This window comes from Plecotus auritus (assembly GCF_963455305.1).
Source record: "Plecotus auritus genome assembly, chromosome: 3".
NCBI classification, from domain to species: Eukaryota; Metazoa; Chordata; class Mammalia; order Chiroptera; family Vespertilionidae; genus Plecotus; species Plecotus auritus.
This window is the reverse complement of record NC_137772.1, coordinates 130,494,103-130,520,873: the sequence shown is the minus strand read 5'-3', so window position 1 is coordinate 130,520,873 and position 26,771 is coordinate 130,494,103. Positions and strand designations below refer to the sequence as shown.

At 45.6% G+C, this 26,771-nt stretch overlaps 1 protein-coding gene across 4 annotated transcripts in view; it reads left to right on the top strand.

Annotated features, from left to right (window-relative positions):
- Window positions 1–26,771, top strand: part of ERC1 (ELKS/RAB6-interacting/CAST family member 1) — a 512,141-nt gene that overhangs the window by 77,965 nt on the left and 407,405 nt on the right. For 3 of the 4 annotated variants that reach the window (XM_080660553.1, XM_080660551.1, XM_080660550.1), the window contains exons 4-5: window positions 12,223–12,378; window positions 17,266–17,433. In XM_080660553.1, the coding sequence (XP_080516679.1) occupies window positions 12,223–12,378; window positions 17,266–17,433 (324 nt within the window). Of the gene's footprint in view, window positions 1–12,222; window positions 12,379–14,278; window positions 14,363–17,265; window positions 17,434–26,771 lie in introns of all 4 variants that reach the window. The other variant, XM_080660552.1, reaches the window with a different exon arrangement.

Genomic DNA, 26,771 nt, shown 5'->3' with positions numbered 1-26,771 from the left:
GCAGTTGTGGGGACCAGGTCTGCAGGGGAGGGCTGTTGGGGGGGACCAGGTCTGCAGGGGAGAGCAGTTGTGGGGACCAGGTCTGCAGGGGAGGGCAGTTGGGGGGGACCAGGTCTGCAGGGGAGAGCAGTTGGGGGGACCAGGTCTGCAGGGGAGGGCAGTTAGTGGCGATCAGGCTGGCAAGGGAGGGCAGTTAGGGGTGACTGAGCCAGCAGGGGAGGACAGGTTGGGGCATTCAGGCTGGCAGGGGAGCAGTTAGGCATCAATCAGGCTGGCAGGCAGAAGCGGTTAGGGCAATCAGGCAGGCAGGCAGGTGAGCGGTTGGGAGCCAGCAGTCCTGGATCATGAAAGGGCAGTCAGATATCCCTTGAGGGGTCTCAGATTGGAGAGGGTGCAGGCTGGGCTGAGGGACACCCCACCCCCATGCACGAATTTCATGCACCGGGCCTCTAGTCCTATCCTATAATAAAAGGGTAATATGCAAATTGACCCTAACGGTAGAATGACTGGGAACGACCAGTTGCTATGAGGTGCACTGACCACCAGGGGACAGACGCTCAACACAGGAGCTGCCCCCAGGTGGCCATTGTGCTCCCACAGGGGGAGCTCTGCTCAGCCACAAGCCAGGCTAATGGCTGGGAGCGCAGCGGTGGTGGCGGTGGCAGTGGCAGGAGCCTCTCCTTCCTCGGCAGGGCTAAGGATGTCCGATCCCCCGGGCAGCAGGCCTAAGCTGGCATGTGGACATCTCCTGAGGGCTCCCGGGTTGTGAGAGGGCACAGGCCGGGCTGAGGGAACCCCCCCCCCCCCCCCCCCGCCAAGTGCATGAATTTTTGTGCACTGGGCCTCTAGTGTAATAATACTTTACTCATTTTGTAAATTGGAAAGAAATAATGAGACTTAATGAAAATGACACTTTAAAAGAACTTTAGTCTCAGTTCCTTTTAGTTGTAGCACATAACTCAAATTGGACTGAAAGGGTTGTCCAGAATTTCTTTCAGTTATTCTCAAACCTTTGATCTCAGGATCCCTTTATACTCTTAAAACAACAGGTTCATTTTTAGAAAATGTCTGCTAAATATCAAGTCTGAATAACCATAGTTTATCTGTTGTTCTTTCTAATAAAAATAGTTTTCTATGAAAAAAGTTGCTAATTCAGCTTGCAATTCAAAGAAGCACACAAGTACTGTTCCTGGGGACAGTCACCATACTTCTTACAGCAGAAGTGCCTGCCTAGTTCCTTCCCATTTTATCACACAGAATATTAAAATGATGTGTGCTCAAAGCTTGAGATTTATTAAAAGTAATAAAGTAACAAGACATTAAGTTAAGCAGCCTTTAGAAATGTTTTTTCTTTTTTTTTTCTGTGAGTGCCTGACACTGAAGAATACAATGACTAACTGTGGTTTGGTGCTACTGCCCTTTGTCTTAAGGCACTTGCTATTTTGCACACCATTGCTTTTATATTTTGATTAAAAATGTTAACACAGCACTAACCGGTTTGGCTCAGTGGATAGAGCGTCGGCCTGCGGACTGAAGGGTCCCGGGTTCGATTCCGGTCAAGGGCATGTACCTTGGTTGCAGGCACATCCCCAGTGGGAGGTGTGCAGGAGGCAGCTGATCGATGTTTCTCTCTCATCGATGTTTCTGGCTCTCTATCCCTCTCCCTTCCTCTCTGTAAAAAATCAATAAAAATATATTTAAAAAAAAACGTTAACACAATAAAAAAGGCAAATAAAGTGAGAGTATTATTAAAAAAAAGTTTTGACTATGCAGACTTACTGAAAGGGTCTGGGGGACATCCTCAAGGTTTTGTGGCCATTTTTTGAAAACCTCTGCTTTAAATTAATGAGTAGGTCGAAATCTTTAGGCTGTATGGTATGGCAGTTGGTGATAAAGAGCTTGCCTTCAGAGAAAATTCCCTGGATACAAAATCTGGCTTTACTTGACTGTGTGACACAGAGCAAGTTATAGAACCTCTCTACACCTCAATTTCTTTATTAATAAGCTAGAGGCCTGGTGCACGAAATTCATGCACGGAGGGGGGTGTGTCCCTCAGCCCAGCCTGCACCCTCTCCAATCCGGGACCCCTCAGGGGTTGTCTGACTGCCAGTTTAGATCTCATCCTGCATGGGGCCTAATCCGGCAGTCGGACATCCCTCTCGCAATCCAGGACCGCTAGCTCCTAATCACTTGCCTGCCTGTCTGCCTGATCGCCCCTAACTGCCTCTGCTTGCCGGCCTATTCGCTCCCTAACTGGTCACCTGCCGGCCTGGTCGCCCCCTAGCTGGTCCCCTGCTGGCCTGGTCACCCCCTAACTGGCCCCCCTGCCAGCCCGGTCGCTCCCTTACTGCACCCCTGCTGGCCCAGTTGCCCCCTAACTGCCCCACTGCTAGCCTGGCCACCCCTAACTGCTCCCCTGCTGGCCTGGCCACACCCTAACTGCTCCCCTGCCGGCCTGGCTGCACCCTAACTGCCCCCGTTCCAGCCTGGTCACCACCTAACTGCCCCCCTGCCAGCCTGCCTGATTGCCCCTAACTGCTTCTGCTTGCCGGCCTGATTGCCCCCTAACTGGTTCCCTGCTGGCCTGGTCACCCTCTAACTGCCCTCCTACTGGCCCGGTTGCTCCCTAACTGTCCCCCTGCCGGCCTGGCCGCCCCTAACTGCTCCCCTGCTGGCCTGGCTACACCCTAGCTGCTCCCCTGCTGGCCTGGCTGCACCCTAACTGCCCCCCTGCCAGCCTGGTCACCACCTAACTGCCCCCCTGCCGGCCTGCCTGATCGCCCCTAACCACCTCTACCTGCCTGCCTGATCGCCCCTAACTGCTTCTGCTTGCTGGCCTGATTGCCCCCTAACTGGTCCCCTGCTGGCCTGTTTGCCCCCTAACTGCACCCCTGTCAGCCTCGCTGCCCTCTAACTGTCCCCTGTTGGCCTGGTCTCCCCCTAACTGCCCCCCTTGCTGGCCTGGTCGCCCCCTAACTGTCCGGAAGGAAGTCGGACGTCCGGAAGATGTCTGGTCCACCTGGTCTAATTAGCATATTACGCTTTTATTAGCATAGATGGTAATAGAAATAGTACCCATCCTGTAGGTTATTTTGAGGTTTAATTAGTTAAAAGAGTGAAACACTTTGAAGAGGAACTGGCACATAGTAAACATTCAGTCACTGTTAGCTGCTACTGCTATTATTATTTTTACTAGGGGCCTAGTGCACAAATTCGTGCACCTTGAAAGGAACTGTGGGCCGCGAGGCTGTGGTGGGCACGGGGTAGGTCTTGGCCCATCCTCTGCGTCCCCCCAGGGCCCCTCCCACGGTGACCTCCAGCCCCCTGTCTGCTGGCAGTCCTGTTCCCACCACTGCTGATGGCGCTGAATCTGTTTGCACCCACTGATGGCATGGAGTGATTGGGGCTGGTGGCAGCAGCAGATGGATGCGAGCGGGGCGGCATTGTCAGCAGGTGCGAGTGGTGGCTGCTGCCCCGATCGCCCCTTAGGAGCACGGGGAGGTGGAGAAGTCCTCAGGGGCGATCGGGGCTGACAACCGCCGCTCGCACCCGCTGATGGTGCCAAGCGATCGTGCTGGCAGCAGGTGCTAGTGGGACCTTCGCTGGCAGTGGGTGCGAGCGGTGGCTCTGGCGCCAGCTGTGGGTGTGAGTGGGGTTGTCGCCAGCAGCGGGTGCGAGAGGCACCTGCCGGCCCTGATCACCCCTCAGGAGCAGGGGGAGGTGGAAAAGCCCTCAGGGGCGATCGGGGCTGACAACCACCACTCGCACCCGCTGATGGTGCCAAGCGATTGTGCTGGCAGCAGGTGCGAGTGGGACCTTCGCTGGCAGTGGGTGCGAGCGGTGGCTCTGGCGCCAGCAGTGGGTGTGAGTGGGGTTGTCGCCAGCAGCAGGTGCAAGAGGCACCTGCTGGCCCTGATCACCCCTCAGGAGCAGGGGGAGGTGGAAAAGCCCTGAAGAGTGATCAGGGCTGGCGCTTGTACCCATTGATGGCGCGAAGCGATTGGGGCCGGCACTGGGCGCTGGCTGCGGGTGCAAGCGCCAGGTGGGACTGCGGTGCATGGGAGCAAAGAATTTTCAGTAACCACCAGAGGTTCGCCCCGATGACAGTGACTGGCGCCCCGCCTTGGTCTGGTGCCCCTGCTCACCTGCTACACCATCCTGCCGTGGCCAGTGCCCACCATGTTCCATGCTCTGCTGTCTGCTGCTGATGCCCACCATGTTCTGCATGCGTCCCCTGGTGGTCAGCGCACATCATAGCGACCAGTTGTTTGGTTGTTCAGTTGTTCTGCTGTTTGGTCTATTTGCATATTAGCCTTTTATTATATCAGATTATTTAGGATTAACATGTTCTTTTATAATAAAGCTAAAAGGTTTCTACGGATAGGGTAATTCTCTCTCTTTCTCTAACTTCTTCATATCTCTTAAAAAGTTTGACGCTGGCTGGTGTGGCTCAGTGGCTGAGCATTAACCTATGAACCAGGAGGTTATGGTTCTATTCCCAGGCAGGGCACATGCCCAGGTTGCAGACTCGATCCCCAGTAGGGGGCGAGCAGGAGGCAGCTCATGGATGATTCTCTCTCATTATTGATGTTTCTATCTCTTCCTCTCTAAAATCATTTAAATATATACTCTATTCCCTTCCTCTCTGAAATCATTTATATATATATACTAGAGGCCTGGTGTACAAAATTCCTGCACAAGGGGGGGTGTCCCTCAGCCCAGCCTGCACCTTCTCCAATCTGGGACCCTTCGAGGGATGTCCAACTGCCCACCGGGATCGGGCCTAAACGGGCAGTCGGACATCCCTCTCACAATCCAGAACTGCTGGCTCCCAAGTGCTCGCCTACTGCCTTCCTGATTGCCCCTAACCGCTTCCGCCTGCCAGCCTGATCACCCCCTAACCACTCCCCTGGCAGCCTGTTTGCCCCCAACTTCCCTCCTCTGCCAGCCTGGTCACCCCTAACTGCCCTCCCCTGCAGGCTTGATCGCCCCCAACTGCCCTCCCTTGCAGGCCTGGTCCCTCCCAACTGCCCTCCCTTGCTGGCCATCTTGTGGTGGCCATCTTGTGTCCACATCGGGTCAGGATCTTTGACCACATGGGGGCAGCCATCTTGTGTGTTGGAGTGATGGTCAATCTGCCTATTACTCTTTTATTAGATAGGATAGAGGCCTGGTGCATGGGTGGGGGCCAGCTGGTTTGCCCTGAAGGGTGTCCCACATCAGGGTGGGGGTTCCCTTGGGTTGTGGGGCGGCCTGGGTGAGGGGCCTGTGGTGGTTTGCAGGCCGGCCACGCCCCCCGGCGACCCAAGTGGAGGCCCTGGTATCTGGGCTTTATTTATCTTCTACAATTGAAACTTTGTAGCCTGGAGTGGAGCCAAGCCTTCTGCTCGCTCCGTGGCGGCAGCTATTTCTGTTGGGATTTATTTATCTTCTGTAATTGAAACTTTGTAGCCTGGAGTGCAGGCCTGGGCCGTCCAGGGTGTGCGGAAAGCTTGGCTTTCTCCATTGCCGGGGATACCCAAGCTTCCCTCCTGCTCTCTCTGTGGCCGTAGCCATCTTGGTTGGGTTAATTTGCATACTCGCTCCTGATTGGCTTGTGGGCATGGCTTGTGGGTATAGCAGAGTGATGGCTAATTTGCATATTGCTCTTTTATTAGATAGGATTAGAGGCCCATTGCACGAAGATTCGTGCAAGAGTAGGCCTTCCTTCCTCTGGCTTCGCTCCTGGCTGCCCTGCAAGTCCTCGCTCCCGGCTGCCTGGGAGCCTGTAAGTCCTTGTCCTGGTCACCCGGGAGCCTGCAAGTCCTTGCTCCTGGCCGGAGCGCCGCTCCTGTAGCTCCTTCCGCCCCACGCCCTCTCCCTCATTGCAGGCATCCCGCCCGACTGGCTGCTCCACACCTGCGTATGCAAATTAACACCCCGTCTTTATTGGGTTAATTTTCATATTCACTCCCAAATGACTGATGGCGGTATGGTCAGTTTGCATGTTTATCTGTTATTAGTGTAGATACGTGTGTATAAATATATATACACATATATATATATATATATGTGTGTGTGTGTGTGTGTGTGTATATGTGTGTGTGTGTATGTATGTGTGCACACACACATACATACACACACACACACACACACTTACACTAGAGGCCCAATGCATGAAAATTGGTGCAAAAATGGGCCTTGCTTCCCCTGGCTGCCGGCATCTCCTTCACTTTGGCCGGAGCCACCTTTCCACCTTCCCACACTGCCCAAAGGCCTGGAGTGGCTGGGGTGGTGTGGACCGCCTGTGTCGTCGACATGGCGACGACACAAACGTCCCGCCCTGCCCCGCCCCTGGCCAATCTGTGTTTGTGTATGCAAATTAACTTGCCATCTTTGCTGGGTTAATTTTCCTACTCACTCCTGATTAGCTGGTGGGCGTCGCAATGGTATGGTCAATTAGCATGTTACTCTTTTATTAGTGTAGATATCTATAAGTAAATGTTTGACACTATTTTGCATTGTGGACCTTCATATAATATTTGTTGGTATGATAAGAGTATTTAGTTTTGGTATATAAATAGGTTTCTATAAATAGATGCTTCTCAAATACAGTTATAAGAAGTGTTCTCTTAATTTGTATGATCTCCTCTTAAAACTTTGTTTATATTGTGTACATCTTTATTCTCAATGGGGAAAGGATTTACCAATTCCAAATTAGTAGATTCTGGATTCTTTATTGTTAGACAATTAATGGTCCTGAATATAATCTTGTAAAGAACCTTTAGAAAGGTTTAATTGAATGTTCACTTTTCCCACAGGTTTATTTAGACATGTTATTTCCTGATCCCTGTTAAAACCTAAGACTAAAATGCATGGATGTACCTACATTCACAAAATTATTTTATTGACATCTTGACAAACTGGGGAAGTGTAATGGTATTAATTGGTAGTGGATCTATTTTAAGTCCTGTTAATCTTTAGCCATTCTGCTAAGAGACAGGAGATTCTGAGATTCTGGTGACTCAGTGGGGTCAGTTGGACATTATGCTGAAATCACAACTGAAATAGTTAAGTTGTTGAGAGTGTGGCTTGAAGTAGAGAGAATTATGAAGATCTAGAATAGTCTTTGGGGAAAATGGGAAAGAAAGATAATTGATAGAAAAAGAGCCCAACAGTCAGCTTCAAGGTGATGTAATTGTCCTCCTCCTTCCTCCCCCCTTCTTCTTCTTCTTCCTCTTACCCCTTTCCTCCTCCCTTCTCCTGCCTTCTTCCTTTGATCTTTTCCCTCTCTACCACTCATCCCTCTCATGCTTCTTCATCGCCTTTTCTCTATTTTTTTTCTTCTTTTTCCTATAGCAGTGGAGGAGCAGGGAAGAATTACTGTGTGGCTCTAGGGTTAGAGTTTTGCTGGAGAGATACAGCAAAATTATTGGTGTGCAAATGAATTGTGAGTTATGGTGAAAGAGTAATTTGGAATGATCAGTCCAGGAATGTAGCCTGGATGGGAAGGAAGAGAATTTAGAATGGACTGCCAGGTTGGGAGAAAATATAAGTTCGGGAAGTGGAGATCTCTGTGAGGGTGAAGAACAGCAGGTAATGAGAGTCATGATGTGACAGGCCTGGGAGGACATTCCTGGGTAGGGAAGATCCAGAGTGTAGTCCTTATAAACTGGGTAGCTAAAAAGGACTAGAGGATGAGTTCATTGGAATCCAGGACATCAAAGAATTCAGATATCAAAATCCTAAGATGGTGGCAAGAGGTATTTGAAGGGAAGACTGGTGCCAAAGTCAGGTGCCAAAGGCTTCTTAAAATGAGCAGGAGTGGCCCTGGCTGGGTTGCTCAGCTGGTTGGAGCATTGTCCTGCACACCAAAAAGGTGGTGTGGGTTTGATTCCCAGTCAGGGTGTGTATGGGAGGCAACTGATTGATGTTCCTCTCTCACATCGACATTTCTCTTTCTCTCTCTCCTGTCCTCTCTCTCTAAACTAAAAATAGTCCTAGCCAGTTTAGCTCAGTGGTTAGAGCATCAGCCTGCCACTGAAGTATCTTGGGTTCAATTCTAGTCAAGGGCATGTACCTCAGTTGCAGGCTCGATCACTGGTCCTGGTGCTGGTTGGGGCGTGTGCGGGAGGCAAACATTTGATGTGTCTCTATCACATTGATGTTTCTCTCTCTCTCTCTTCCCCTCCTCTTACTCTTCCACTCTCTCTAAAAACCAATGGAAAAATATCCTCGGGTGATGATTTAAGAAATAAAAAATAGAAAATAAAAGCAATAAAAACATACCCTTGAGAGAGAATTAAAAAAAAAAGTCGGGAGTGACTGGGAAGTCCCTGGATGGCTGCAGTGAGGAAGGTAGAGTGAAAAGGAGCTTTAAATAGGAGTTTAGATAAAGGGGAACAGTTTTGAGAAGCTAGGATGCCCACACGTTTCCCTTGCTCCTTTGTGGTGCTGGAGAGAGTTCCAGGAAGTTATATTCTTTGGGAAAGCCTTCTTGGAATTGGGAGTTGAAAAAAGTTGAGGAAATGGAAATTTAATGAGGAACAGGATTTCAGTAGGCTTAGTGGGATTGGTTGGTTAATGATGGAAGACCTAGGGCTGGGGAAGTACAGACCAGTAAGATGATAAGGAATTTATTTACTTAACTAGAGGCCTGGTGCATGAAATTTGTGCACGGGGGTGGGGGGTGTCCCTCAGCCCAGCCTGCACCCTCTCCAATCTGGGATCCCTCTCATAATCCAGGACTGCTGGCTCCCAACTGCTCACCTGCCTGCCTTCCTGATTGCCCCTAACCACTTCTGCCTGCCAGCCTGATCACCCCCTAACCACTCCCCTGCCAGCCTGTTTGATGCTAACTGCCCTCCCCTGCAGGCCTGGTCCCTGCCAACTGCCCTCCCCTGCAGGCTTGGTCATCCCTAACTGCCCTCCCCTGCAGGCCTGGTCGCCCCCAACTTCCCTCCTCTGCCGGCTTGGTCACTCCTAACTGCCCTCCCCTCCAGGCTTGATCGCCCCCAACTGCCCTCTCCTGCAGGCCTGGTCCCTCCCAATTGCCCTCCCCTGCTGACCTCATCACCCACAACTGCCCTCCCTTGCAGGCCTGGTCCCTCCCAACTGCCTTCCCCTGCTGGCCATCTTGTGGTGGCCATCTTGTGTCCACATGGGGGCAGGATCTTTACCACATGGGGGCAGCCATCTTGTGTGTTGGAGTGATGGTCAATCTGCATATTACTCTTTTATTAGATAGGATAGAGGCCTGGTGCATGGGTGGCAGCCAGCTGGTTTGCCCTGAAGGGTGTCCTGGATCAGGGTGGGGGTTCCCTTGGGGTGTGGGGCAGCCTGGGCGAGGGGCCTGTGGTGGTTTGCAGGCCGGCTACACCCCCGGCGACCCAAGCAAAGGCCCTGGTATCTGGGATTTATTTATCTTCTATAATTGAAACTTTGTAGTCTGGAGCGGAGCCAAACCTCCTGCTTGCTCCATGGCGGTAGCCATTTCTGTTGGGATTTATGTGTCTTCTATAATTGAAACTTTGTAGCCTTAAGTGGAGGCCTGGGCCGGCCAGGGTGTGTGGAAAGCATGGCTTCCTACATTGCCGGGGAAAACCAAGCCTTCCTCTTGCTCTCTGTGGCCGTAGCCATCTTGGTTGGTTTTATTTGCATATTTGCTCCTGATTGGCTGGTGGGCGTTGCTTGTGGGTGTGGCTTGTGGGTGTAGCAGAGTGATGGTTAATTTGCATATTACTCTTTTATTAGATAGGACTAGAGGCCCGGTGCACAAAATTCGTGCATGGGATTGTGCGTCCCTCAGCCCAGCCTGCACCCTCTCCAGTCTGGGACCCCTCGAGGAATGTACGACTGCTTGTAAACGGGCAGTCGGACATCCCTCTCACAATCCAGGACTGCTGGCTCCCAATTGCTCACCTGCCTGCCTTCCTGATTGCCCCTAACCACTTCTGCCTGCCAGCGTGATCACCCCATAACCACTCCCCTGACAGCCTGATTGATGCCTAACTGCTCCCCTGCCAGCCTGTTTGCCTGTAACTGTCCTCCCCTGCAGGCCTGGTCACCCCTAACTGCCCTCCCCTGCAGGCCTGGGTCCCCCCAATTGCCCCTCCCTACTGGCCCGGTCGCCCTCAACTTCCCTCCTCGGCCGGTCTGGTCACCCCTAACTGCCCTCCCCTGCTGACCTGATCGCCCCCAACTGCCCTCCCTTGCAGGCTTGGTCTCTCCCAACTGCCCTCCCCTGCTGTCCATCTTGTGGCGGCCATCTTGTGTCCACATGGGGGCAGCCATCTTGTGTGTTGGAGTGATGGTCAATTTGCATATTACTCTTTTATTAGATAGGATTATTATACACTAGAGGCCTGGTGCACGGATTTGTGCACCGGTGGGGTCCCTCGGCCTGGTCTGCGGGGATTGGGCTGAAACCGGCTCTCCGACATCCCCCGAGGGGTGCCTGATTTTGAGGGGGTGGTTCTCGGATGACGCACCCTGGAGAACAGCAGCTGCTAAGTCACCGCAGCTCGACAGCTGCTGCATTGAGCGTCTGCCCCATGGTGGTCAGTGCATGTTATAGCTACTGGTTGGCCAGTCGAATCGTCAGCCGGTTGCTTAGGCTTTTATATATATACTAGGGGCCCGGTGCACAAAATTCTTGCATGGGGTGGTGTTCCTCAGCTTGGCCTGCACCCTCTCCAATCTGGGACCCCTCGAAGGATGTCCTACTGCCGGTTTACAGGGATTGGGCCAAAACCGGCAGTCGGACATCCCTCTCGCAATCCGGGACTGCTGGCTCCTAACCCTCACCTGCCTGCCTGCCTGTCTGATTGCCCCTAACCATTCTGCCTGCTGACCTGCTCACCCCAACTGCCCCCTGCCTCCAGCCTGCTCGCCCCCAAATGCCCCCCCCGCCAGCCTGATCACCCCCAACTGGCCCCTGTGCCAGTGTGCTTGCCCCCAAACTGCCTCCCCTGCCGGCCTGCTCACCCCCAACTGCCCCCCTGCTGGCCTGCTCACTGAAAACTTTCCCCCCCTGCTGTCCTGATCACCTCCAACTGAGCCCCACTGACAGCCTGCTCACCCCCAACTGGCCCCCCTGCTGGTCTGCTTACCCCCAATGGCACCGCCCCCCACCAGCCTGATCACCCACAACTGCCCTCCCCTCTTGTCTTCTAACCACCTCTATCTTGGCCCCACCACCATGGCTTTGTCCAGAAGAACGTCCGGAAGGTCTCCTGGAAGGTATCCCAGTCTAATTAGCATATTACCCTTTTATTAGTATAGATCAGGGGTGGGCAAACTTTTTGACTCGAGGGCCACAATGGGTTCTTAAACTGGACCGGAGGGCCAGAACAAAAGCATGGATGGAGTGTTTGTGTGAACTAATATAAATTCAAAGTAAAGAAGCAGAGGGGAGAGCAAGGGAACCCTCCGCTCTTTCGGCTCCGCGGGCCGGATAGAACAGCCGAACGGGCCGGATCCGGCCCGTGGGCCGTAGTTTGCCCACAGCTGGTATAGATAGAGGCCTGGTGCATGGGTGGGGGCCGGCTGGTTTCCCTGAAGTGTGTCCTGGATCAGGGTGGGGGTTCCCTTGGGGCGTGGGTGGCCTTGGCCAGGGGCCTGTGGTAGTTTGCAGGCTGGCCACGCCCCCATGGGGTGAGGGTCTCCCCTTGGGGGGCATGGCCAGCCTGGGTGAGGGGCTGAGGCCGTTTTCAGGCTGGCCACAGCCCCTTCAGGGTGGGAGGGGTCCTGCTGGGGTGCCTGGCCAACCTGGGTGAGGAGCTGAGGGCCGTTTTCAGGCTGGCCACAGCCCCTTCAGAGTGGGGGGTCCCCACTGGGGTGCCTGGCCAGCCTGGGTGAGGGGCTGATGGCTGTTTTCAGGCTGGCCACGCCCCCTGGCAACCCAAGCTCCCAGCCCCTCCTTTTTTTCTTTTCTTTTTTTTTTTTAGCGCCTCCTTGAGCGGAGGCCAGGGCTGGCTGGAAGCAGGTATCTGGGATTTATTTATCTTTTATAATTGAAACTTTGTAACCTTGAGTGGAGACCAGGGCCAGCCAGGGTGGGCGGGAAGCCAGTCTTCCTCCTTACATTCAAATTACCATAAAGGATATATTTTAGAAGTAAGGTACCAATTGCTAGATAGCAATTTCCTTGCATATTTATTTTTATTAAATTTAGCACCTTTATCACTGGGTTCTCTGATTTTTCATGACTACTTTAATGTGTAAATCTTCCATTGCCCTCAGGATTCAAAAATTTCCTCTATGGAGCGTGGGCTCCGAGACTTGGAAGAGGAAATTCAGATGCTGAAATCGAATGGGGCTCTGAGTACTGAAGAACGTGAGGAAGAAATGAAGCAAATGGAGGTCTATCGGAGTCATTCTAAATTCATGAAAAATAAGGTAATGGTATGTGATATTGTAATTTTAAAAAGAGGTTTGAAAAATTGATGCTTATTCCTACGTCCTTACTGCTGATGAAGCACTTCACACTGTTTCATCAGACTTCAGGGAAGAATACCTCTAAAATAATTCTTTCAAGTAGTACTCGCTCGAATTAAAGTCAGAATTACAGATGTTCTATAGTTCTTTCAAGCTTTCACTTAAAACAAAATTACCTGTATGAAGCAAAGGATGTATTATTATAGTTTAACATTTCATGTCTGTCAGTATTGCTGAGATGATTTAGTAGGATTACATCCAGATGAGGTTTTCTCACTGTATGAGGCATTTAGTTCTCTACCTCTTGTGAAGTATTTTAAAAGTCAAAACCCTAAGAAGCTGAACCCAGTACACCCCCACCCCCCATCCAGATATGGCTGAAATAAAGTCATGTTTTTTTCTTCAAATATAGTTCCATAAAGAAAAATCACTTGTTCTGTCCCTTGGAGAAAATCCATTTGTATCAGGTTTATTGTTTCCCGTGTGTGTTTCAGGTATATACGAAGTAAGGTAAGTATCACACGTCTGTCTATACTTATAAATTCAGTCACAATATTCTTTCCTTAGATCTAAAGCCATTTAGATTCTATAAACTATTTAGGCACATTGGAGTGTTTAGTTTATTATAATTGCAAATTTACAGGTTTGTTGTAGTTTAATTAAAAATCATACTTGTAATTATAAAATACTAGTGGCCTGGTGCATGGATTCATGCACTTGGGGGTCGGGGGGTGTGTGTCTCTCAGCCCAGTCTGCGTCCTCTTGCATTCTGGGAGCCCTTGGGGGATATCCGACTGATGGCTTATTGTGCCGCAGAGGCGGGAGAGGCTCCCGCCACTGCTGCTGCGCTCACCAGCTGTGAGCCCAGCTTCTGGCTGAGCGTCACTCCCCCGTGGGAGCACACTGACCACTAGGGGACCCCAGGTGGTCAGTGCGCGTCATAGTGACTGGTCGTTCTGCCATTCAGTCTATTTGCATGTTAGCCTTTTATTATATAGGATTGCCAGTGCCTGTCATATGTACAGGCCAGTTGGTCGTGTGCAGTTGGCGCAAGTGAGAGCCTTGTATGTATCACGCATGCAGGAGTCAATGTTGTGTGTCATATGTACCGGCCGGTTGGTCGGATGGTTGGATGGATGTACGGTCGGTCACTTAGCCTTTTATATATATAGATTACCTAGAACATGTGGCTCGCGAGCTGCAGTTTGCCGCTCTGTTGACTAATGAGTTTGCAGACCACTGGATAGAGGCTTAATCACAAGGAACAACAACAGCCTGTAATTATTGGAATCGAGAGTCTAGGTCAGTGGTCGGCAAACTCATTAGTCAACAGAGCTGCAGTTTGCCGACCACTGACCTAGAAAATAAGTATCCCCCTTCCTCCTGCCATATCCCAATTATATTATTCCCTGATTTCTCAGAAGTGGAAATTGTAAGGGAATGAAACAATTAAAACTCTCCCTCCTGTTTCTGACTTTTTACTGTGGTACGCATACCTAGCATATAAATCTTATTTTAAGAATCTGTTGTTAATGACATGACTACTGCCAATTTCATGTTAATTTGAAACTTAAAAATTCACATATTCAAACTTTCTGTTAGTTTGCATTTTTCGTCCTAATTTGAGAAAAAATATTCAGCAATATAAGGTTTGGTTCTCATTTGCTGATTAGCACATTTCAGTTAATTTTGAAAACTCTGTGAAAATAGAGAAACCATCCAGGGTCCTTTGAAGAGGGAATTAGGGAAACAGATTTGATTGGGTTATATGTTATTGTTACTTCCAGTTCCTGCTCTGGCTCAAAAGCAGATAAGATCCAAGTTGACACATAAATAAAAAAGAATAATAATGTCGTGACAGGTAGAGCAACTGAAGGAGGAACTAAGTTCGAAAGAGGCTCAAGGGGAAGAGCTGAAAAAGAGAGCGGCTGGTCTTCAGGCTGAGGTCTTTGCCGTAAGATTTACCCTTTTGTGTGCAGTGATCCCACAGTGGGACCCTGCTAGCTCTGGCTTCTGGGTGGCTTATACTTTCATTTCCTAAGGTTGGCAGCTTTGCCCAGTACTGGCACTAACCAGCCTGCTCTGCTCTTTAACCAACTCCTGTTCAGCAGTTTGAACCATATGTCACTTGTGTGCAGTGAGCTCTCACGTGTTCTGGAAGCCCTATACCTGGTTCTTTATTGATCCTGTTGACACTGTATGGATGGTACTTCAAAGCTTGTTTATTCTCAACTCCTTTCCTGTTACTAGAGACTTGTTGGTTTACATAAATGGTAGTCTCTTTTTTCTTCTTAGATATATACAGTTGTTCTAGGTCCATCACATAGTATTTATTTGAATTTGAAATTCTTGTGTAAAGAGCTTTTTCTTCATATGTAGACATCATCTTTAAGTCTCCATTTGGTGGTTTCGCAACAAATGTTCCTTTCTTTAAAATAGTTGTATAAAAAGTGATTAGAGTTATTTAGACTTATCTAGTAAATTAGATAATTAAAGTCTCTAAATCAAATTTAATTTTCTTTCTAAAGAACTTAAAATTCATTTCAAAATATAATAAAATAGCTAACACTTGAGCACTTATTATAAGCATTTTATAACCTACTAAATAGGTAAATTATCAACCTCAATTTATAGATGAGGACATTGAGGTAACAGGGTGGTGCTGAGGAACATAGCCAGTAAGAGTTAGAGTTTGATTTTTACATAAGTAATCTGGTTCCAGAACCTGTGCTGATAAGCTCTTCACTCTACTGCCCTATACTAGGCTGTGTTAGAAAAAACTACTCTGAAAACAATTGTGGGATAAGACTAGAATACAGCATTTAAAAAAAACCTTATGCTAATTTGGTGTGTTTGCTCTTTATGGACCACTTTATAGTACAGGGAGAGAAGTGAAACATTTTATCTGAAAGGGTCTAATTTGGTTTCTGGTAACCATGTATTGTCTAGAGGAGCCATAACTTCTCTCTTTGTTTTCTCAGCTACTATTAAGTGATTTATTTTTATGTCAAACAACAGGCTAATCACATTCCATACATTATTTTATTTAATCTTAAACAACATAGTGGCATTGGTTCACTTTCTACTTATTACTGATTAGGAAACCAAGGCTTGTACTCCTTGTACTCCTAACTTTTAAGCACAATTTGTGCTTCTAAACTCGGCTTTCCACTTAGAATATTTTCTTCCTTTTCTCAGTCTTTATGATCAATATAACATTATTTGAAAATTCATAATGCAGATGATAGGAAAATTTTATATTTGTTTTTGATCACATGATTAGAGTTAGCTGGAAATTTGAGTAATCTTTAAGCCATAGTTCTTTAGCTGAGGAAGTGATAATAACACTTTGAACATTTCTCCTAAATATTCATTCATACAACAAATACGTTTTTAGTGCATTCTGTATGTTAGCGATAGGATAAAACTAATGTTTGATGTTTGTTGGTAAAGGGATATCATGAAAGACACTATACCATTCTAGGATGTGGTAACTCCTATATATAACAGGATGAAAATAGATGCTATTTACAATTATCTTCCACTGATGTCCTTAGTATCCTCAAATACTTTGCATGCAATAAGTACACAAATATTTGTTGAATGAATAACTATATCTGTAAATGGATATTTCATGCATATGAGAAAAATGCTTGTCTTCTTGTGAAATAGAAGAATAAAGTAGAAATTTATTTTTAGGGCTTTTAAAAAGTCTCATTTTAATTAGAGTAAAATTTATTTTATATTTCTTCATGGAAAATTGTTCTGAAAAGATTTGTCCATTATACCTAAGGTTATTACAATAAAATACTTTACATATATTTTCTTTAGAAAAATGAAAAGTACTTTTCCTTTCATCAGTGATACTGAAATTATTGACCTCTTGTCATATTTCTACTTCCAATAATTAATCTTTCAGTGCACAGTTACCTTCCTAAGCAGTAGACATAATGTAAAAGCAGATTTAATTTCTACTACTTTGACTTAAATTTAGAATAAAAGACTATTAAAAAATTTTTAGAAACACAGAAATGCAAAGGAGATGTTAGAAATGAATATTTTCTAAGTTAAGATGAAAGAAATTTATAGTAGAATGTATAATCCTATTGATTTATGGATTAATTACTCTGTCAAATTACACATGTAGATTCTTACAGAATGAGATTTATTCATTCTCTATTTAGGTCATCTTCATTTAGTTAGAGTGGCATGTTATAGGTGATATAATTTTGTAGGTGAAATATTTTTTTAAGTCAATACTCCCAACTCATCAAAATTATAAATATTTTAAAAGCACATATTTATAATGTCTTATAATACATAGTGGATTTTAAGATAAAGATTTTATGTAAACTTTTGAGAATGAGAAAAATATTAATGAAGACATAAAAAATACAGCACAGTCAACTTTTTATTTCAAATTTAAATAGCAATACTAGGAAGTGTTTTTTTTTTTCCTTTCTGAATTACATTTACACTAATTCTGCTTTATATTCTGAACAGATCTGACTTCACAAAATGAAAAAAAGTGTAGTTCATATTCTTACTAGTGTGTCATAGTATTCTAATTGAATTGGAATTTTTCTCTTTCCATTCCTTTTCTAAGGGATTTAAAAAAATGTTTAAGAGACACAATAAATAAAACTGGAAATTTCCCTATTAGTCAAATAAGCTTTGTAAATATCTAAGATTGGATGACCCAAAGAGATGAATTATGTCCTGTCATAAAATTAATGATTAATGCTGCTTTTAGTTTCATATCTTGTGACTTAGATTTGTCAAAGATCCAGATCAGAGGTGGGTGTTTTATTTCTTTTTTCCTTTACAGCATTTTGTTTTCTTCTATAGATTGGTCAGGTGAAGCAGGAGCTCTCCAGAAAGGACACAGAACTACTAGCTCTACAGACAAAGCTAGAAACACTTACGAACCAGTTCTCGGACAGTAAGCAACACATTGAAGTGCTGAAGGAGTCCTTGACTGCTAAGGAACAAAGGGCTGCCATCCTGCAGACAGAGGTAAAAATAGTTTTGGGATTTGCAGGGACTTGATTCCTTGGCACCTTTTTATATGTATTACCTGTGCTCTTTTTGTTATATAGCTTAGATTTGGGAGATAAGCATAATGTTATGATTAATTCTTTAGCAATGTGATCAGTTATTATACTAAAATTAGAGACATGGTGCACGAATTCATGCACCAGTGGGGTCCCTCGGCCTGGCTTGTGGGATCAAGCCAAAACTGGCACTCTGACATCCCCTGAGGTGTCTTGGATTGCAAGAGGGCACAGGCCAGCCTGAGGGATCCCACTGGTGCACAATCTGGGCTGGGGAGAGACGCTGGAGGTTGACTAGCCGGGGAAGGACCACAGGAGGGCTCCAGGGCATGTCTGGCTCATCCCTCTCAGTCCTGATCAGCCGGACCCCAGCAGCAAGATAACCTGCTGGTCAGAGTGTCTGCCCCCTGGTGGTTAGTGCATGTCATAGCGAGCAGTTGAGCAGCCTTAGCATATCATTAGCATACTAGAGGCCCGGTGCATGAAATTTATGCATGCAGGTGTGTGTCCCTCAGCCCAGCTTACACCCTCTCCAATATGGGACCCCTCAAGGGATGTCCGACTGCCTGTTTAGGCCCTACCAGGATCAGGCCTAAACGGGCAGTCGGACATCCCTCTCACAATCCAGAACTGCTGGCTCCCAACTGCTCACCTGCCTGCCTTCCTGATTGCCCCTAACCACTTCTGTCTGCCAGCCTGATCACCCCCTAACCCAGCCATGGGCAAACTACGGCCCGCGGGCCGGATCTGGCCCATTCGGCTGTTCTATCCGGCCCGCGGAGCCGAAAGAGCGTAGGGTTCTCTTGCTCTCCCCTCCACTCCTTCACTAGCAGCAGTGTTAACATGGCAACGTCGGGAAACACGGCTGCAGCTCCTTCTTCTGAGTGGGCGGATTTATATCCACCCATTCAGTAGAAGGAACCACCTCTCAATCTTCCAGAGGCTCCTTGTAATGCCCGCGGACGCGTCTCCCGACATCACCCTGGGAATGCATAGACACGTTATCGTGGTGATGTAGGGAGACACGCCCCTGGAGAGCACAGTATCAGAGCATTAGCTAAAAAGGAGACCAACAACACTATTCCCACTGAAGTTGATGTTTTAAAGACCAAAAACCTTTCAACCCAGTCTACATTGCCATCTACATCTACGTCCCGGGCATAATTTGGAAGTTGCACTAAAGAAAATGTTTAATTTGCTGTTTACACATTTTGTTCTTTTCTATTTGTTTTAGTTTTAAATTATTTTATTATATTTAAGTTTAATTTGAAAGGCTTTTGTACCTTTCCTTTCCTTTGTTTTGTTTTTTTTTAATTTTTTTATTAAGGTATTATATGTGTACATATCTTACCATTGCCCCCCCACCCCACTCCTATACATGCCCTCACCCCCCAATGATTTGCATCCGTTGGTTACTCTTATATGCATGCATATAAGTCCTTCAGTTGATCTCTTATTTCCCCCACCTCTCCCTAACCTTCCTGCTGTAATTTGACAGTCTGTTTGATGCTTTACTGCCTCTGTATCTATCTTTTTGTTCATCAGTTTATACTGTTTTTCATTATCCCCAAATGAGTGAGATCATGTGGTATTTTTCTTTCATTGACTGGCTTATTTCACTTAGCATAATGTTCTCTAATTCCATCCAGGTGCCTACAAATGGTAATAATTCCTTCTTTTTATGGCAGCATAGTATTCCATTGTGTAGATGTACCATAGTTTTCTGATCCAGTCATCTGCTGATGGGCACCTAGGCTGTTTCCAAATCTTAGCTATTGAAAATTGTGCTGCTATGAACATAGGGGTGCATATATCCTTTCTGATTGGTGTTTCTAGCTTCTTAGGATATATTCCTAGGAGTAGGATTACTGGGTCAAATGGGAGTTCCATTTTCAGTTTTTTGAGGAAACTCCATTCTGTTCTCCACAGTGGCTGCACCAGTCTGCATTCCCACCAGCAGTGCACGAGGGTTCCTTTTTCTCCGCATCCTCGCCAACACTTGTCATTTGTTGATTTGTTGATGATAGCCATTCTGACAGGTGTGAGATGGTATCGCATTGTCGTTTTGATTTGCATCTCTCGGATAATTAGTGACTTTTGAGCATGTTTTCATGTGTCTCTTGGCCTTCCTTCTGTCTTCTTTCGAAAAGATTCTATTTAGGTCCGTTGCCCATTTTTTTATTGGATCATTTATCCTCCTTTTATTAAGTTGTATAAGCTGCCTGTAGATGTTGGAGATTAAACCTTTATCAGTGATAACATTTGCAATTACGTTCTCCCATACAGTGGGATTTCTTATTGTTTTGTTGATGGTCTCTTTTGCTGTGAAAAATTTTGATTGATAGCCTTGCTGGGTACAGTATTCTTGGATTCAGACCCTTCCTTTGCATGACTTTGTATATTTCATTCTATTCCCTTCTTGCCTGATGAGTTTCTGTTGAGAAATCAGTTGCTTGTCTTATGGGGGTTCCTTTGTAGGTAACTTTCTGTCTCTCTCTTGCCGCTTTTAAGATTCTTACTTTGTCGTTGGTGTTTGCCAATTTAATTATAATGTGCCTTGGCATCAGTCTTTTGGGGTTCATTTTGCTTGGGACTCTGTGAGCTTCTTGGATTTGTGTGGGTTTTTTCTTCCCTATATCAAGGAAATTTTCTGTCATTATTTCTTCAAAGAGGTTTTCTATTCCTTGCTCAGCTTCCTTTCCTTTTGGAACCCCTATTATGTGGATTTTGTTTTGTTTCGTGTTGTCCCAAAGTTCCCTAAGGCTCTCCTCCTGCCTTTTAATTTTTTTTTCTAGAAGTTGCTCTACTTGGGTATTTTTTCCCATCTTGTCTTCTAGCTCACTGATGCGGTCCTCTGCTTCTTCTAGTCTACTCTTGATGCTTTCTATTGAGTTCTTTACAGCAGCGATGTCATTTTTCATTTCTTCTTGGTTCTTCTTCATTTCCTCTTGGTTCTTGCTCATATTGTTGAATTTGTCTTCCATTCTTTTCAGCCACCTTCTGACCATTTCTCTGAATTCTTTCTCTGGAAGGTTGCTTGCCTCCATTTCGTTTACTTCCTTTTCTGGTGATGCCTGCTTTTCTTTCAAATGCGGGCATGGTCTCTCTTCTCTGGATGTCTGGTTATGTAGTTCTCTCTCTCCTTATCCCAGGCGAAATCTGACCTTTCTGTGGTGGAGTATAGAGCTCCTCTGAATGCGCGTGTTTGCACCAACTGGGGGCAGGTGTTCTGGGGCTCGCAGCTGTTCCGTGGGTGCCGCAGTTGTGAATTCTCCTGCTTCCGATAAGCTCCACTTTCCCGTTCAAGATGGCGCAGACTCCGTGTCCAAGCCCGCAGTTCCGGGAGGGGACCCAGCCGCAATGGGGGCTGTCAGGTCAGGGGAACCCCGTCTAGCAGTCCCCCACCTTCTTCTGGAGTTTAGCTGTCCCTTAACTTGCCAACAAACACTCCTCGTGCGACCCTCAGCTGTTCTTTCTTTCTACTCCGGGACAAGGCTCGGAACATGTCTGTCTATTCTGCCGCCATTTTTCCTCCTGTACCTTTCCTTTGTTAGGCAATTTTATTTTGCCTTTGCCATCTTCAATATAAGGTATGTTATTGTGCTATGATTCCTCCATTTTTTGAAGTTTCAAATTATAATAATTAGTGTTTACATTCTTGTTAAAATGTTTGAAATGAATAAAACTATTGAAATAAAAAAAAAAAAGACCGTACCCTTTTATGTAATGATGTTTACTTTGAATTTATATTAGTTCACACAAACACTCCATCCATGCTTTTGTTCCGGCCCTCCCGTCCAGTTTAAGAACCCATTGTGGCCCTCGAGTCAACAAGTTTGCCCACCCCTGCCCTAACCACTCCCGTGACAGCCTGATTGATGCCTAACTGCTCCTCTGCCAGCCTGATTGTCCCTAACTACCCTCCCCTGCATGCCTGCTAACTGCCCTCCCCTACAGGCCTGGCCCCCCCAACTGCCCTCCCCTGCAGGCCTGGTTTCCCCCCAACTGCCCTTCCCTGCAGGCCTGGTTGCCCCCAACTTCCCTCCTCTGCCGGCCTGGTCATCCCTAACTGCCCTCCCCTGCAGGCTTGATCGCCCCCAACAGCCCTCTCTTGCAGGCCTGGTCCCTCCCAACTGCTCTTCACTGCTGGCCATCTTGTGGTGGCCATCTTGTGTCCACATGGGGGCAGGATCTTTGACCACATGGGGGCAGCCATTTTATGTGTTGGAGTGATGGTCCATTTTCATATTACTCTTTTATTAAATAGGATAGAGGCCTGGTACATGGTGGGAGCCGGCTGGTTTGCCCTGAAGATTGTCCCGGATCAGAGTTGGGGTTCCCTTGGGTTGTGGGGCGGCCTGAGCGAGGGGCCCGTGGTGGTTTGCAGGCCAGCCACGTGACCCAAGCGGAAGCCCTGGGATATGGGTATATTTATCTTCTATAAGTGAAACTTTGTAGCCTGGAGCGGAGCCAAGCCTCCTGCTTGCTCCGTGGCTGCAGCCATTTTTGTTGGGATTTATTTATCTTCTGTAATTGAAACTTTGTAGCCTGGAGTGGAGGCCTGGGCCCGCCAGGGTGTGCAGAAAGCTTGGTTTCCTCCATTGCCGGAGAAACCCAAGCCTCCTGCTCGCTCCGTGGCTGCAGCCATCTTGGTTGGGTTACTTTGCATATTCGCTCCTGATCGGCCGGTGGGCGTGGCTTGTGGATGTAGCGGGGTGATGGTTAATTTGCATATCACTCTTTTATTAGATAGGATTACACTTTGATTGGTTGAATGGCCAACCAGTTGACTGGACACTTAGCATGTTAGGCTTTTATTATATTGGATATAACCATTTTATTTTTGGATCTAGCAAATTAAAACTGGTACAGTTTATATGTTTTTACTAGAGGCCCAGTGCAAGAATTCATGCATGGGTGGGGTCCAGCCACTCTGGCCTCAATGGGGTGGATTGGGGTTGGGCCTGTTGGGAGGAGGAGATAACAGGAGGTTGGCCGGCCAGCCCACCCCAATCAGGGCCGATCAGGGCCAGGCTAACTTGGGGGAGGGGCCACAGGTGATTGGCTGGCGATCCCCGCCCCCAATTGGGGTTGGGGGCCCATTGGGGATGGGGCCAGCCATGGGGAGGGGCTGTGGGTGTTGGGCTGGCTGGCCCCATCCCTGAATGGGGTGGGTGGTGCCAATTGGGGGCCAGTGGCCTGGGGAGGGGCTATGGGTGGTTGAGCCCTGATAGGGGTGTAGGGGAGTGGCTGCAGGAGGTTGACTGGCTAGCCCTGCTCTCTATTGGGATGGGGGAGGTGATCAGGGCCAGAGCCAGCTCAGGGAGGAGCTTCAGGCCTATCAGAGTGGTGGGGGCCCATAGGGGTTGGTGCTGGCCAAAGGGAGGGGCTGCAGGAGGTTGGCTGGCCAGCCCCACCCTTGATCTAGGTGGGAGAGTCCGGTAGTGGGCAGTACTTATTGAAGGATACTTTTGAGAACAGTATCCTTTTGAGAACTGGGAAGAATGGGAAAAGAGCAGGTTTGAGCAGAGGAATAAGTAAAGCTGCAATTTTGGCCAGGGATTAGCCTCAGCTAACCACATAGAGAGCTCTTGGGTCAATGGGGAAAAAAAAGATACATATGTACCTGATGGGGTGGTTTGCTGGCCACAGTGCGCGTCATAGCAACCGGTCGTTATGGCATTACAGTCGCTGGCTTTTTATATATATAGATACTTCGGACTTTCTCTAAGTGTACTTTAAATTAGCATTATGAAATGAAAACATAGGTATAAAAAATAAGTCTAAATGAAGGTTTTGTTCTTTACCATGGTGAATCTTCTGGTCATGAATGGCAGTGAGCTTGGTTATCCCATGCTTGGATTATTAAGTGTTCTTAATTTTTTATATTATAAATAGCTTTAAATAGGCAAACTGAATCTAGAGATGTTCTAGATAGATCTTGTTTTGAACTACAGATCATTAGACACTGTGCCTTCACATCCTGTTAGTATTTTTAGAAATCTTAGAATTGTCTGTCAGCCCTGATTTCAAGTAGGAATACTCTAAATATTTCTAGGCAGATGAGAATATCATGTTTGCAATGAGAAGAAATTGATAATGCTATTTGGATTTACTGTCTTAATGCAGATATCTTTTAAAAAATATATTTTTATTGATTTCAGAAGAAGGGAGAGGGAGAGAGAGATAGAAACATTGATGAGAGAGAATCATTAATAGGCTGTCTCCTGCACACCCCCTACTTGGGATTGAGCCTGCAGCCTGGGCATGTGCCCTGACTGGGAATCAAACCATAACTTCCTGGTTCATAGGCCAACGCTCAAATATGAGCCACACCAGCCAGGCAATGCAAATATTTCAATGAAATAGGTAATTTAGATAGGAATAGGTAAGTAGTTCTGCTTTATAGAAGAAAAATAAAGCATACAGTATGGATTAGTTTTTTTCTTTTCTTTTAAAAAAACAGATCATAGATAAATAAGGGCATAGTTTGATGGAAAAAAGGAATGGGGAGTAAAAAGAACACATAAAAACTGTATCACAGATTCCCAGAAGATCAGAATTTTTAAGGGAGATGGAATGTGAAAATGACCAAAACTCTTTCATATAATATTTTTGTACCATTTGGGACTTCGTTGAAAATTAGAGGTTTGGATGACATATTTGTAATTTTCCTTATAACTTAAACTGTTTCTCTATTTTAATTATGTTTTATTTTATTATCATATCAACTCCATTTTAACTCAGAGGGATATTTTGGGTATAAATAAGTCTCACAGTTAATAAGCATCACAGTTACTGAGTTTGAATTTAGCCTTACTTACCACCCAGGTGCATGATCCTGGGCATGTTATTTAACTTCATTGCGCCTCACTTTACACATTTGTAAGATGATGCCTACCTCATAAGGTTGTTATTATGAATGAACTAGTTTATTCATACCCAGTGTCTGGTACACAAAGTAATGTTATTGTAATTTTTATAATAAAATTAGCGAATATATAAACTTTTAAAATGTTAAGGGAACATAGTTGGTTTTCTTTTCATGGGCATAAATTTTATATAGAAGATTTGGTCTTTCATATTTTTATTAAGCTAAATTTAGGTTTATTAAGGTAATTTTGAATATAAAATTATGTAGAAAATGTTACTTGCATTGTTATTAATTTATAGTTTTATTAGCATTTGCTACTTCAGTAACAGATATGCATGCAGTACTCCAAAAGGGTCAGAAGAGGGTGTGAGTGTTTTAGACATGAGCCTGATTTCCAGTTTTGCTCCTGTGATAGCTTTGGATGACGGCTGCAGGGTGGGAAACAGAACCAGGCAGTCGGTTAATGATAATGCAAACATTTAAAAGCTTGTCACATTCTAATAAAGGACCTTTTCCTCTCGGCAATCCATCCTTCTCTTTGTATCCCTCTCAAATAGTGTTTTTATTAACTAGGTCTCACACAGATGGGTTTATGATTGGTCTCTGGAACCATAGAAAATAAAGACTGTATTTGTGGTCATTCTTGAATGGTTTTTATATTTGTTTTTAGCCATTATGGGAGAAACTGAATTTCAGTGATTACCTCGTAAGTTACTGGGACAACTGCTTAAATATGTCGGTCTCATCTTAAAATATAACGCTGTATAAGCTAAGTTGCCTTTGAATTTGGAATGATTATATGTATGTATGTAATATACCTACTTATTAGCATTTGCTTTTTTAGCTTAAATTAATCCAGTGGCGCTTAACAAGAGTCACTTTTTCCAAAGCAACATTCTCATGTTAGTGCCCATAATAGGTAGTTTGAACCAACTCTGAAAATTCTCATATATTTTTGTAATTAGATATTGATTTTGTCTTTCTCTCTGCAGCTACCCTAGACTTTGATTTAACTTTCAAATCACGAAATTCAGCACATATGAAAAAGAACACGTATAAAGGAGTTTTTATTTTATTTTAAAATTTATTAAGCAGAGAAGGGATATTAGAAAAGATCTGATTTTCGATGCTTTTTCTGCTTCTGTTGATATGATCATGTGGTTTTTATCTTTCAATTTGTTTATGTGATGTATTGAATTTATTGATTTGCAAATATTGTACCAGCCTTGCATCCCAAGAATAAATCTCACTTTATCATGGTGTATGATCTTTTTAATATATTGATGGATCCCATTTGCTAATATTTTGTTGAGGATTTTAGCATCTGTGTTCATCAGCGATATTGGCTTGTAATTTTCTTTCTTTGTAGTATCTTTAACAGGTTTTGTAATTAGCATAATACTGGCTTCTTAAAAAGGGCTTGGAAGTGTTCCTTCCTCTTAAACTTTTTGGAATAGTTTGAGGAGGACAAGTATTAGTTTTTCTTTGAATGTTTGCTAAAATTCAGTTGGTCCAGGACTTTTGTTTGCTGGAAGTTTTTAAATTACTGCTTCAATTTCATCAGTTGTTATTGGCCTACTCAGGTTTTTCTGATTTTTCCTGATTGACTTTTGGAAGATTGCATGTTTCTAGGAATTTGTCCATTTCACCCAGGTTGTCCAGTTCATAGTATTTGCTTACAATCCTTTGTATTTCTGTGCTGTTCGTTATATCACCTCTTTCAGTTCTGATTTTATTTATTTGGGTCCTCTCTCTTTGTTTCTTGATGAGTCTGGCTAGGAGTTCATCAATCTTATCTTTTCAAAGAACAAGCTCTTGGATGTATTGATCTTTTGTACCTTTCTTTTTAAAGTCTCTATGTCATGTATTTCCACTCTGATTTTAATTATTTCCTTCCTTCTACTTCCTTTGGGCTTTTCTTTCTGTTCTCTTTCTAACTCATTTAGTTGTAGGGTTAGAATAGTTTATTAGTCCTTTTTCTTGTTTCTTGAGGTAGGCCTGCGGTGCTATAACCTTCCCTCTCATTACTGCTTTCGCCGTGTCCCACAGGTTTTGGGTGGTTGTGTGTTCATTTTCATTTGTTTCCAGGAAGAATTTAATTTCTTGCTTGATCTCATTGGTAACCCATTCTTTGTTTAATAACATGCTAGTTAGCCTCCATGTATTTGAGTGTTTTTGAATTGTTTTTATTGTAGTTGATTTCTAACTTCATGCCATTGTGATCTGAGAAGATGCTTGGTATTATATCAATTTTCTTAAATTTGTATAGACTTGTTTTGTGCCCTAACATGTGGTCTATCTTTGAGAATGTTCAAGGTGCACTTGAGAAAAATGTATATTCTGTTGCTTTGGGGTGAAATGTTCTGTAAATATCAGTTAGGTCTATCTGACTTAGTATGTCATTTAAGGTCTGTTTCCTTGTTAAT